Here is a 13,472-nt window from a genome sequence, read left to right as displayed (position 1 = left end):
AATGTTTGCATCCTTTGTTTCCTCTTGCTGTTTACATGAATGTGCCTACTCATCATTTTAAAAAAACATATTTTTAAACAAAGGGTCTATTTGATCATATTTTTTTTTAAAAAAACTAGGTATTTGACTAGATTTTTTATTTTTAAGAACACTTTTTCAAAGAACAAAAAATAATAAAATTGTTTGGATATAAATTAATTTTAGTTGTTTTTAAAAATAATTTTTCTATTTTGATTTTGTAAAAAATTTGTAAATTCAATTTATATAATATTAACAAATTTAATTCATGTTTTATTAAAAATAATAAATAGTTTTATAATTAAAAATAAATTTAAAATAAATAAATTTTAATAAAATATGAATCCTAAATATTCTTTTATTAAAAATGATACTATTTTAGTCTATAATATAAAATAAGAATATAAATATTTTCATTATGGTATAATTGATTTTTTTATTAAAAGTAAATAATAATTTAAAAATAGTAATAATTAATAGTTATTGCATATTTACACTTTGGACTACTTCAATTCAACCTTTTCATTTTAAATTATTATTAAAAATTAGTAGATTCATTTATATATATATATAAAGCATTAAGTTTCACTTAATTTAGAATATAGTTGTCTAGTGATTTTTTTTTTTATAGAAAATATGCTTAATAAAAGAAAAATAGTAAATTCATCATTCATTTAGAACTAGTTTTGGTCTAATATTTGTTGGTATTAATTGGATTTAGTTTTGAAATTTGTATTATACTCATTAATAATTACTCTAATATATTATGTGTTACTTGATTTGAAATCTATCTGTCCATTAAAAGAATTTTAAGAAGTATAATTTTAAAAATTAACAAACTTATTAGCAAATTCAATGTTTTAAGTTTTGCTTGACATAGAATCTATTTTTTTAGTGAGAAAATTTAAAAATTTATGAGGAGAAATATAAATTAATTTTTGTCCATAATTTTTTTTTTTGTATTGATTAGTTTAGTATTTGAGTTTAAAATTATTTTTAAAAATTAATATACTTATTAATAAATCTAACAGATTTAGTATTACTTGATTTAAAATTTATTTGATTAATAAAAAAATTCAAAAAAATATAGTTTTGAGTGAATAAGGAACTAATAAATTCATTCAAAATGAGTTTTGGTCTATTACATTTTAATATTAATCAATCTAATTTTAAGTTCTACGACTTTATTGTATTAATTGGATCAATTTGTTTAGTTCTATGACTTTGTTGTATTATATGCAAGTGTTAAAATCAATCTAAACATATTCAAAAAAACTTAATAGCATATATCAAATGCAGAAATAAAATAACCGAAATATACATCTAGTCATTGATGGTTTGAGAATCCCGAAATCAAATTTGATATTCATATAGGTTGAGGTGCTTCTAAACCCTTAATCAATCTAAATAGACATTGAAAACTTAAGACCTAACTATGAAGGTTCTATTTATATTCACTATGCCCATCACAAAGCCAATAAAATATATATCCAGCCATTGATGGTTTGAGAATTCGGAAATCAAATTTAATATGCACATAAGTTGAGATGCTTCTAAACCTTTAATCAATCATGATGTATGTGTCTAAATGGATATCGGATGCATAGAGACCTAACCACAAAGGTTCTATTTATATTCATTTTGTCCATCACAAAGTCAATGAAACATACATTTGGTCATTAATAATTTGGAAATCTAGAAATCAAATATAATATTTAGAAAGATTGAAATGCTTATAAACTCTTAACCAATCTTAAAACAATGTGTATATGTATCTGAATAAATATTGAAAGCTTAGGAACCATGATGTATGTATCTGAATAAATTTATGACTGTTAATGATAATCAAAAAGGAAAATTGAATCAATCGAAATCTCAAAATATTATGGATTAGATTTTTAGACCAATTTGGGAAAGTTTGACATTATTCCTTGATAGAAGATTATAGGTAGTTTTATGACCCGTTTAGGAAAATCTAACATTACATTTTGTTTTACTTTAATTTTAAAAACTGTTTTGGAGTATAACCATAGACTAGTGTTATAAATTTTTTAAAACAATTTTTTTGTTTTCAAAAATAAAAAACTGTTATTGCCAAATAAACTCCAACCATTTAGAAGACTACACGTGAATAAATGAAATATCCAATGACGAAGCTTACTGAACCGAAAGTTACGGAACTTTCTAGGTTTTCTTTTCGAGCAATAACATAAGGGTGGGAAGATCATAAAGCGAGACAAAAAGAAAATGAAATTTTCCATATGCGATGCAAGGCGGAACTTGCCTGAAATGGAAAAAATCTGAAGCCTTCCTCCTTCATTTGACCTTGGCCTGTTTCGCAGCTTTGCACGCATTATTTCTTCTTTACCAAGCAACTCCCACCGAACCAGTCAACAACTAAAGTTTCCCTCTTTATATTGTACCCAATTTCTCTGTGGAGGCTAAAGATCGAATAATTGAGTAATCGGGAGAAGAAGAACGAAATACATTGTAGTAATGGTCCTCCCACTTGTAAAGCTCGGTACCCTCGCCTTGAAAACTCTCAGCAAACCCATCGCTTCTAGGCTCAAACAACAGGCTGGATTGCACCCTCAGTTCCGCCAATTCATCGTCAACATGGCTCAGGTACAATGTCCTCTCGACCTGTCTGTTTCTAACTGGGGTGTTGATTTATGATGTGATTGGATGGTGGGCTGATTTTTCGCATGCGTTCGTACATGTTTTTACCTAATTTGACATTGATCATCGACTTGTTGCCCAAAACTGCAGAAATTGGAGACATTTTTCAAACAAACTTTCACTGTATATTTGCCCCGCCGAGTTTCTTTGCCCGAATTATATTTTCTAAGTGAATGATGTGTGTAAAGGGTCGCCGGAATTTTCCAAGGTTTCTGAATTCTTTCATTTATTTGAAATAATGGGTTAAAATGACAAAATAATTTACCTAAGATCACCTACAGCTCCATTTGGGGATTATTCTGAATCCACAGGAAATGAAGCATCCGTGTTCTCTGTTAAACTGTTTTTATTCAACTATTTGCATGAAGGTAGATGCTTTTAGGATACAATCAATTTTAGCACAGTGGTTCTATCTGACAACAGGGCAGAACTTGCCTTATTGTTTTGCTGCCAGAGTTTGCCTTATTTGCCAGTTGGATGATGCTTCTGCCATGACATTTTAAAATCGGTTTCAAAACCATGTTGGGTTCCTCTTTTTATGTTGTTTCTCCACACTCTAATTTTGCCCAGTTACCTTTAGTTATCATGCTACGAGTTTGAAATTCATTTTATCTTTGTATTATTCTTCATTGCATATACAATATATCAACTTAAAGTTAACTTAAGTCATTTAAGTAATCAATATTGAGTTTTACCGAATACCCTATTCAAAATAATTTAACTTAAAGTTAATCTAACTCATTAAGTAATAAGTATTAAGTTTTACCAAACACTCTCCTAGAAAAACATTTTTTCTTTTTGTGCTTATTTGTCCTGAAAATTGGTTCTTCTAGCTTGCGCATGGATTTACCAGAATTCAATATGTGTTCGTACTGATAGTGGTGTATTGTATCCAGGCAAACCATAGAATGACTACAACAATGCAAAGACGAATCTATGGTCATGCTACAGATGTTGAGATCCGTCCTCTAAATGAGGAGAAAGCTGTTCAAGCTGCAGTAGACCTTATAGGGGAATTATTCGTCTTTACGGTAATTTTTATTTCATTTCACTCCATTCTAACTTGTTTTCTATATAGAACTGATTTAGTGATTTGGACCCGTTGCCTTAAAGTAATAATCCTAATAGCAATCCTTTGAGCATACACAAATGCTTTCATGATGGTGTATGTAGATGTATTTGTGTGTACGCATGTGAGTCAGTGTTTGTAAATGTGCATGTCTATGCAACTTATGTTGTTTGTGCAGTAATATGTGCATCCCTGCATCTCCATGTAGTCATGCATGTGCACTTCTTAAGATTTAGAACGTGAAGAAGAAAACATAGCTTTTGTGTTAGATTAAAGTTATCTAATCCGAGTACTGTCAACGTTACTGAATCGAATTGTCTTCTTCACTTGAGTTGAACATGAAAAGGTAATATACCCTATCCTAGACGAGAGGAAAGGACAATTGCAGTGTCCATGAGCATACAACAGCTCTTGCATAGCTGCTCTGCAACCAAAATCTTAAACTATAATTACAGAATTCCCACTGTGCTAGTTTTAACCAATTTTTGTATCTTCTAACCACATAATTCAACTGTTCATGAGTTATTTGTGAATATTGCAATTCAAATTTTCTGGTATATGAATTTTTTTTCATTGAATCATTTTTGATATGTAAATAAAGAGAGTATTATATAAAAGGAGAGCCACAATGAGTGTACTAAAGTACATAGGATGTATATAATGGCCACCAAAAGGGACAAGCAAAAAGAAAGAGGGACAACACAAAAAAGTACTCCCTCCCTTAATGAGAATCCAACCAATCAACAAAGTCAATTAAGGACATTGGACCTTCATCTATATGCAATTTGGTCCCTTTTTTTTCTGAATGATTCCTGGTGTTGAATAATCCTGAATCAATATCTTCACTTACAAGACCAGTAATGGTGTATTTAATTTTGAATTTCCATTCCATTGCATCCTTTCTTGATGGTGAGAGTCAGTGTTACAGAAAGTAGGAAGTTTTAGAAAGATTTGTAAAACTTGGGCTTTTGTTTGGTCCTAATTCATTTTTGGGAATGGATCCTAGAGCAACTGTAGCAATCTCATCAGCATGTAAAACTGCAGGACTTTGAGGACTGCTCCATTTTCTCCTGAAAAAGGAAACAAATAAATTCAAAATTTATGTTGCCTTTTGTTAAAATAATAGCTCTACCCTCTACAGACTGCTCTAGGAGGTACCACCCTTGGCTACAGGTTTGTAATTTGATGGCTGTGGAGTATTTTTATCCATACTAGATGAAATTTGGGTTACAATGGATCACAACCCCTGCTCCTGTTCTTGCACATAATTGTACATGAATAGAGAGGTGATTTTATGCTGATGCAACATAAGTATCCAACTGAAACTAAATGTTCCTGCAAATTAATTATATATTACTTGATCATCTTAATATTGCTTACATCCTAATTTTTCACATATAGGTTGCGGGAGTTGCTGTGATCTTTGAGGTGCAAAGAAGTTCTAGATCAGAAGCCAGAAAGGAGGAAATACGGAAGCAAGAACTGGAGGTATTATTGCTGTACTCTTCCCTTTTTTTGATAATTGATGATGAATGCTTGTGTTCATTGGATTTTAATGACCTTGAAATGCTGTTTTTCTTTGGTCTCCACAAGATTGAAATCTGGAATTTGTATATTTGATATTTTTACCTAAAGGATTATGGTAAGATTCCAAGAGTCACTTAATCTGCCTACTTCATTTTAAGTTATCTTAAAGGGCATGGTTAAACAACAATTTTTGATGATTATTAAGTTCTCATTCTCATTTTCTTGTCTTCTGTCAGCCCAAATCCAGTTTATACTTCCATATCTTTCAATATGTTATGCCTCTTTAATGTATATATTTTTTCTTATAATCATTTTCCTGAACTTAAATTATCAAGGTAAACTTTCTGAGATAAAAGTACAGATTGGAGTTGTCAAAGCTTACTGAAAGTTTGGAAGCAATAGATTACTGCTTGTAGTTTTCTTTCTATTTCTAATGGAAGTAAAAAAAATAATAAAAAATAAAATTCTTTATAAAAGGATGCTCTCTTTGAAAGTAATCCTACATTTGTTTAGATACAATCAGAGTCAGCTTTAACAATTCAACCAGACAAAAAAAAAGGGTCATTGCAGCTGTAATTTCCAAAAGAGGATTTTATTGACCATTTTAATCTCTGATAATTATCCCAATAATTACAAATTCAGTTTGACCTATGGATAAACATATGCAAACATATGTTTCATGCTTGTTTGAGTAGTAGCAATTAGATTTCCCAATATCATGCAAAGAATGGCTAGACCAGTTCTAATTATCCAAAATAGAACATTGTTCTATCCTTTTTCTGAAAAAGGCATGTGCACTTTTGTGATTGTATTGCTTCACTTCTCTTGGCGGACTGGGGGGCAGGGAAGCACCATGGTTTCATAGCATGCCTCGTGAATTTTCTTTATATGAACTACAGTGGAAAGGAAGAGTTAAAGATTTTATAGCCATGATGTTTTTGGCCAAAGGGTGCCGGGAAACATTCAGAGGATGATATGGTGCACTGTGATATATAGACGATCCAAGCGGTTTGTCTAAAGAGTTGACTTATGATAGATTTGTGTGGGTGGAACTTCATAATTGGAGAAATAGGGGTGTTGGATCACCACAAAGTTGATAGATATGACTAATCAGCTTTTTATGTCATTGAAACAGAATCAGTACCATGTCCTCCATTATGCTTAGCACTACATATTATTTAATGACCTCTATTACTTGATAGAAACAAAAAGTTTTGAGATATTCGAATCTTTTATTCATATTTGAAGCACCCCAGAGTTAAAATATATCTTTGATTTGTTCTATCATAAGTAAATATGCCTTCTTCTTCTTTTTTTATTTATTTTTTGAGTTAATTGAAAGTGCATTACATTCCTCAATGTTGTTTGGAAGTAGATAAGGACTTATTGATGGACATATTCATTGTGTAGTTATTTAATGAGAAAAAGGAGTGGTGGTGGAGGGAATGGGGGACTCTGTTTTTTTATTTAAGAAACATCTTGACTTGCTTTGGTTTTAAATTATTAAATCAGCAAGAACAATTGTTTATATTATCAGATGCAGCATCCAAACACGTGGCTTAGAGTCATGCTTGTCAAACAAATTTCTGTTTTACCTGAAACTAAGACCTATTTACAGATACTATTTGTTCACTCTTTTTAGGAACTGAGGCAAAGAGATGAAAATTTAGCAAGAGAAGTGGAGCTTCTTAAGCACAAACTTGGAGAAATAGAGCAGCTTGCCAAGGGGCGAGGGCTTGGTGGTATTTTCAAATTGAAACCTGCTCAAACTGAAATTGAAAAGTCAACAGCAGTTTGATCTGATAAAGAAGATTTGTCAAAAATTACAGTTCAGTAACTTAATTCCCAATTCATCGATGGTCTTCACTTTTTGCAAGCAGAGGTTTCTTCTTTTCATTCTTTCCACCTTGGGCCATTTTTACTGGCTGGGCACGGTGTTCCATTTGTAAAAACAACCAAAATTGAGTTTCTGTTTCTATTGTTGGGAAGTAAACTAGAATAGCAAATGTCTCAATGCTGTTCACTGAGAAACAAGATACAAATTATGGTCTGCAATTATTGTTGAAGTGATGCATAATGAGATAAATATCAGATGTATGCTAACCAAATGAGAGACTCAGAAATGTTCTCTCATGAGGTAGTCCAGTCTTGGTAAGGTATATTTTCCCCTGCTAATAATACCCTTCAACTGTTACTACAACCATGTTAGAGATTGACCGTTCTCGATTTACAGGAAATACAAGCATTCAACAGTTTTAGTAGATAATGGTAGTGTAATCAAAAGATGCATATATTGATCATATGCATCCCTGTTGAACATAACATAGGTCTATAAGTTTCTTCTTGGATTCCTGGTTTCTAATATTAATTTCCTGTAAATTAGCCTAACTTGACAGTTTGCAGATGCATGATCAGAACTAGATAACAAGTCTTACTCAATGTCCTTTTTTTCATTTCCAGATATGGGAATCCAATTATCAAAGCAGTGTATTTGGTTTTGGATCATGATCTGACATCTGACCGTATTTGAAACATGAGATGCTGGTCGTCTTTCACAGTGACAAATCTTTTGTATAGAGACACCCTTTCAAACCCATTCCATACCAACAGGCAGCAGGGCATCAAGATGGGAATCTTGTGGTTTGTAGTGGAGAGGCCTCTTTATGCCTTTCCACACCCACATATCTTTCACCTTTTCCTGCTATGGTAGGCCCTATAATTGGACCTCATTTTTCTCATTATCCTACCCATGTTTGTTCCAAAAAAAAAAAAAAAATTGCAAAGAAAAGAAAATGGATAGGAAGTCAACAAATTATTTTTATATGTTACTTTAAATTTATTTATTTATTTTAATTATTCCATATAAAAATTAAATCATTTAAAAATATATAAGTTTTTAATTGTTTTTTACTTTCTTTTCCATGGTTCATACTACAACCAAACATAAAAAAATTATCTTTTTATCTTTTTAAAAAGTAAAAAATAGTTGTCCCTAAGTACAAAATAAAAGCATAACTTTAGTCTATCTGGAAGTAGTTAGCCTTAGCCATTAAGATATCTTGTGACTTTAAGGTTGGTGGTTTAGAATTGATGCTAATAAGGATTAGACAAGTTGTAAAACTGTGTACATTGTTTTAAGATAGCAGTAGGACAAAAAGGGAAAAAGAAAAAAACATACACTAAAGGGATTAGGTGTAGTGCTGACTTATCATCTTGTTGACACAAACAAAAACTTTAGTCAAGTATCGTAAAAGAAAAAATTCCATGGAATAAACATAAATTTTTAAATTGATTAATGATTTTTAAATATTTAACATATTAATGCAAATAATATCAATTGGAAAAGAGCTGAACTTTGGTAACTATTTTTTAAAACAGTTCTAAAAATTAGTTTTAAAGAATAATTTTTTTTAGAATAAAAATTTATTTGAGAATCTGAAATATTTTTAATTTACTTTAAATATTTTTTTTACCTAGTACTTTATTTTTAATAATTTTTTTTAAAATAATTCTTAAAAAAATAAGTGAAAATAACTAAAAAGTGTTTTTTCAAAACACCTAATTTTCTATTTTTAAAAATAGAAACAAAGAACATTTTTTTGGTTGTTAAATATTTTTTTCTATATTTTATTCTAAATAATATAAAATTATTCTTAAAAATAGTTATCAAACAAGTTTTTATTTTAATATTTTATTACCATTTATTTTTTTAATTATTTTAACCATATTTTTAGACCTATATATATACCTAAAATAAATTCAAAGTTAATTAAACTTGTGATAAAAATACAAAACCCACGTTTCTAAATCTATCACATATTTATCTTATTTATTATATTTAATAATTAATTAATTAATTAATATTTTTGAAAAATAATAATTAATAACTTTTTGGCATGGCTATGAATTGTACAAGTGGTGATTTATTCGGTTGGTTCCAAACTCCATTAGAAGCAAAAAAAAGAAAAAGAAAAAGAAAGGAAATAAATGGTGATAGTTTGTAATTTGAGAAGAAGACAGAGACCATAACCCACTAATATTCCCGGCTTTTGCCGCGTACCCTTTTATTCTTTTTCTGTGGGAGACGACTGTGTAGTGCACAGCACAGAGAGATAGAGAGAGGGGACATGGAGGAAGGGAGAGCATAACCACTTCCCACCAAGACTCCTCATCTAACTTTCTCTCTCCTTTTTCTTCTGCACATCCTTTCCTTTGTAAGCATCTCTTCCTTTTGGAATAATTGCTTTCACTGTGATTTCTTCTCACTTACCTTCTTGGGTTTATTCTGTTATTTATTTATATATTTTAGGGGTTTTGGCTGTAGTACTTAGATCTCACTCCAATTAGGGTTCATAATCTGATTTTTTATCCCAATTATTGTGATTGATTGAGGGTTTGTTGTTTTTTTGTAGAGGACTTTTGGGTTTTTGTATGATGGGGAAGGGTTCCAAGAGCAATTGCAAGTCGGCGTCCCACAAGATGTTCAAGGACAAGGCCAAGAACCGTGTTGATGATCTACAGGGGATGTTCACGGATCTGCAGTCTGCGAGGAAGGAGAGCCGATCGGTGGATGTCGCGGTCCTTGAGGAGCAGCTTCATCAGATGCTTCGTGAGTGGAAAGCCGAACTCAACGAACCCTCTCCCGCATCTTCTCTACAAGTATGCATTAATTTCGGGTCAATTTTCTCTTTGTGTTTTTGGGTGTATATATAGACATGTTTGATCAGAGCATGTGGGTGTGAATTGTGGTTTTAATGGATGATTTTGTAGGGCGGTAGTCTGGGGTCGTTTTCCTCGGACATTTGCCGGCTGTTGCAGCTTTGTGAAGAGGAGGACGATGCCACTAGTGCGTTAGCTGATGGGGCAGTGCCCAAACCTGAGCCTGATGCTCAAGGCCATCAAATTGGAGCTAGTGTGCTTTTCCAAGAGGTGGATTTTTTGCTAGAACTCTTCTGTTTCTCCTATGTGTTGGAATTTTTATTTTATTTTTATAAGTATTTCTCCTATGTGTTGTTATTATTATTATTATTATTTTTGTTTCTTTGAATAAAGTTGGTCTTGGGGTTCTCAGATTGATTTGTGTTGCATATGCCACACTAACAGGGTTGAATGTTTATAGCTTGGGAGAGCTAAAAAGAGTTGAAGCCTCATTACCTGATGGATATAAGTATGAGAGCGAATGTTCAGCAATTTGAGTGTTGCCAATTTGTTTGTCTAGTTGCATGCCAATTTGCTGAACATTTTCATATTTCACTATTTTGAGGGATCTGGCTTGTTGTGCAGCCCAACAAAGGCTTTGTCCTGGACTCTCAGCTATTTGGAGATGTTCCTTGTGTTAAAATATACACCCATATCCTTCTTTTTGCCCACGTCAACTCACTGACGTTTGGTCTTCCCCTTGAACAGGCAGCACCTTCAACCCAAACTTGTTAGTGTTGCTCCTTCTAACTTCCCCAATTACAGGCTTTTGTTGCATAGGTAAAGCTGCTTTGATCATTTTTCTCTTTATTTGGTCTTTGTGCCACCCACTACTTTTGAAGTGTAAGATTGGTTTAGGTCAGGAAAGCTCAGGGACTTTCATTTGACACCAATCCAGTCTTGATATGTGCTCAAGCTTGTGTGCTTGAGCATTTGTGAGCTTAAGTAATTAACTTATGAAAATATATTCTATTACTTTTCCTACCAGTTGGATTGCTCATAATGGACATTCAAAATATTTAATTTTTATTTAACCTATTTTTGCCTTTCTGACTGTATAATTGTGAACCTCCAGTGCCAGAACATAACCTGATGGGGAGCCGTAATGTATAATGTCAGCCCCAACTTTTATGACTTTCTCCGATACCCTTTTTTTTCGGTGTGTGATGGGAAGCAATGCAATATTGGTTCATCTATGTTCCATTAAAATGACTTTTCCTTAATGCATTAGCATATGAAACAGAAGAAGGATCGAGATGGTTAATGTTCTTCAGTTTCTCATGAAAAATAAATAAATAATAAGTATAATCTGATCCAGCCTTCTTAAGTATTAAAACATCATATGTTTTTGCCTTGTTATTTTGCCCTCTATTTCATGATGCAAATTTAGTTTATTCTCCTGAAAAATGTCTATTTGTGTTGTGTGCATGTGTATGTGTGTGTGTGTGTGTGTGTGAGAGAGAGAGAGAGAGAGAGAGAGAGAAAGAGAGAGATAACCACATGCTTCAGCAGTTTTCTTCTTAATTTTAATTTAATGAAATTTTCTTCCACAAAATTGTTAATTTGCATTGAAGATTGATAGTTATTGTAAGCTTTGTATTTAATTTGTTTCAGCGCTATAATAAGGGCCCACAGGAGCATGGCTTTCAATTGGTGGATCAATGCAAAATTTCTCCTTCAGGTGCTCACAATATGGGAGTTCACAATTTGGAAGGAGCTACTCAGTTGGACTATCGTCAGTTTGATTTGCAACAAGACTTTGAGCAAAACTTCTTTGCTGGTTATGATGGGACTGGTCTGTGTGGAGAGGATGCTATGCCTCATATTTCTAGCTTTTTGCCAAGTATTTGCCTTCCACCTTCTGCATTCTTGGGGCCAAAATGTGCACTCTGGGATTGCCCCAGGCCAGCTCAAGGGATGGATTGGTCTCAAAACTATTGCAGCAGCTTTCATGCTGCTCTGGCATTGAGTGAAGGCCCTCCTGGTATGACCCCAGTTCTACGACCTGGGGGCATTGGCCTGAAGGATGGTCTGCTTTTTGCTGCTCTTAGTGCAAAGGTGCAAGGAAAAGATGTTGGTATCCCAGAATGTGAAGGGGCTGCAACTGCAAAATCCCCATGGAATGCTCCTGGTAAGTTTTTAGTCCTCACATCTTTAATTCATGTTGCAGTTATGTTTTCTGAATTAGGGCAGGCTCTTTGCCATACTCATTTTTACCCTTCACATGTTTTGTAAAACAATTAATTCTCTTCTCTCTTTCATTGCAGAGCTATTTGATCTGTCAGTTCTTGAGGGTGAAACAATTAGGGAATGGCTTTTTTTTGACAAGCCTCGAAGAGCATTTGAGAGTGGAAATAGAAAGCAGAGGTCATTGCCAGATTATAGCGGGCGTGGTTGGCATGAGTCAAGGAAGCAAGTGATGAATGAATATGGGGGACTGAAAAGATCTTACTACATGGATCCGCAACCTCTGAACCATTTTGAGTGGCACCTTTATGAATATGAAATCAGTAAGTGTGACGCTTGTGCCTTGTATAGGTTGGAACTGAAGCTTGTTGATGGGAAGAAGAGTTCCAAAGCAAAAGCAACAACTGATTCAGTGGCTGATCTGCAGAAGCAGATGGGAAGGCTTACTGCTGAGTTTCCCTTAGATAACAAGCGCTCTGTTAAAGGAAGGACAAAAATTAATATGAAGGATGGTGTTGGAGATGTTTATTCTACTCCAAATCGGGTAGGACCTCCAAATCAGCAAGGTGATTATGGGGCAGGAGGACCTTACGATTATCTTGTGGAGAATTTAGGTGACTATTATTTGACATGATGAAAGAAAATTGGATGTGTGCAGACCAAGTAGCATTATAAGTTAGTTTGCATTTTCTGAAGCATATCATCATAAGTCAAGGGAGTGATGGAGTCATGTTTTTCCATCAGGCCAGTTGGTCCTCAGTTTAATATTTTCAATAACATCAAAACCAATTTCATTTTTCAATTCCATGGAGATTTTGTGCATGGTTCATTGTCATCTGGAAGGGCTACCTGAGACTGCCGTCTGGATGATGGAGCTTATTAGTCTAACTGCTGGAAGATGGTTACAACAACAAAAAATGGCTGTTTTTACTCTGGCCTGTCTTTGCATGTCATGACTAGAAAATTCTTCATCACACTGGTGGGTTTGAGACTTCTTATGCTAATTATGTAAGCAAGAAACTGCTTGCTGGATTTGAGACTTCTTATGCTAATTATGGAGGCACGAAACTGCTCATAAAAGATATAATAGTTGCAGTCAGTACTTTAATGTCGTTGGGTGTATGATATTAGTCATTATATATACATGAGATACATTTCCTGTCTTTCCTATGCTCCAAGACTTGTAAATAGGATATTATTTCAAATTTAACTCCATTCCCATTAAATGGGGAGATGATATGCTGCAGAGTCTTCTGTTAAATAATCTGTCGGGTGGGTCTGGGTCTTGTATGAA

At 33.1% G+C, this 13,472-nt stretch overlaps 2 protein-coding genes across 2 annotated transcripts; both read left to right on the top strand.

Moving 5' to 3' along the window:
• The first annotated feature begins 2,258 nt into the window (after positions 1 to 2,258).
• LOC117903936 (OPA3-like protein) lies at positions 2,259 to 7,554 on the top strand. Its single transcript, XM_034816448.1, has 4 exons — positions 2,259 to 2,643; positions 3,594 to 3,728; positions 5,168 to 5,254; positions 6,936 to 7,554. Exons 1-4 carry the CDS (start codon positions 2,515 to 2,517, stop codon positions 7,089 to 7,091), a joined length of 507 nt encoding a protein of 168 aa, XP_034672339.1. The 5' UTR covers positions 2,259 to 2,514; the 3' UTR covers positions 7,092 to 7,554.
• Positions 7,555 to 9,329: 1,775 nt separating this feature from the next.
• On the top strand, positions 9,330 to 13,472 carry LOC117904695 (transcription factor VOZ1). The gene is made up of 5 exons (XM_034817441.1): positions 9,330 to 9,507; positions 9,706 to 9,952; positions 10,064 to 10,222; positions 11,606 to 12,122; positions 12,259 to 13,472. Exons 2-5 carry the CDS (start codon positions 9,725 to 9,727, stop codon positions 12,810 to 12,812), a joined length of 1,458 nt encoding a protein of 485 aa, XP_034673332.1. The 5' UTR covers positions 9,330 to 9,507; positions 9,706 to 9,724; the 3' UTR covers positions 12,813 to 13,472.

This window comes from Vitis riparia, chromosome 17, assembly GCF_004353265.1.
Source record: "Vitis riparia cultivar Riparia Gloire de Montpellier isolate 1030 chromosome 17, EGFV_Vit.rip_1.0, whole genome shotgun sequence".
Lineage (NCBI taxonomy): Eukaryota > Viridiplantae > Streptophyta > Magnoliopsida > Vitales > Vitaceae > Vitis > Vitis riparia.
Note: the sequence above shows the minus strand (reverse complement) of the source record. Positions and strands in the feature narration are given on the sequence as shown.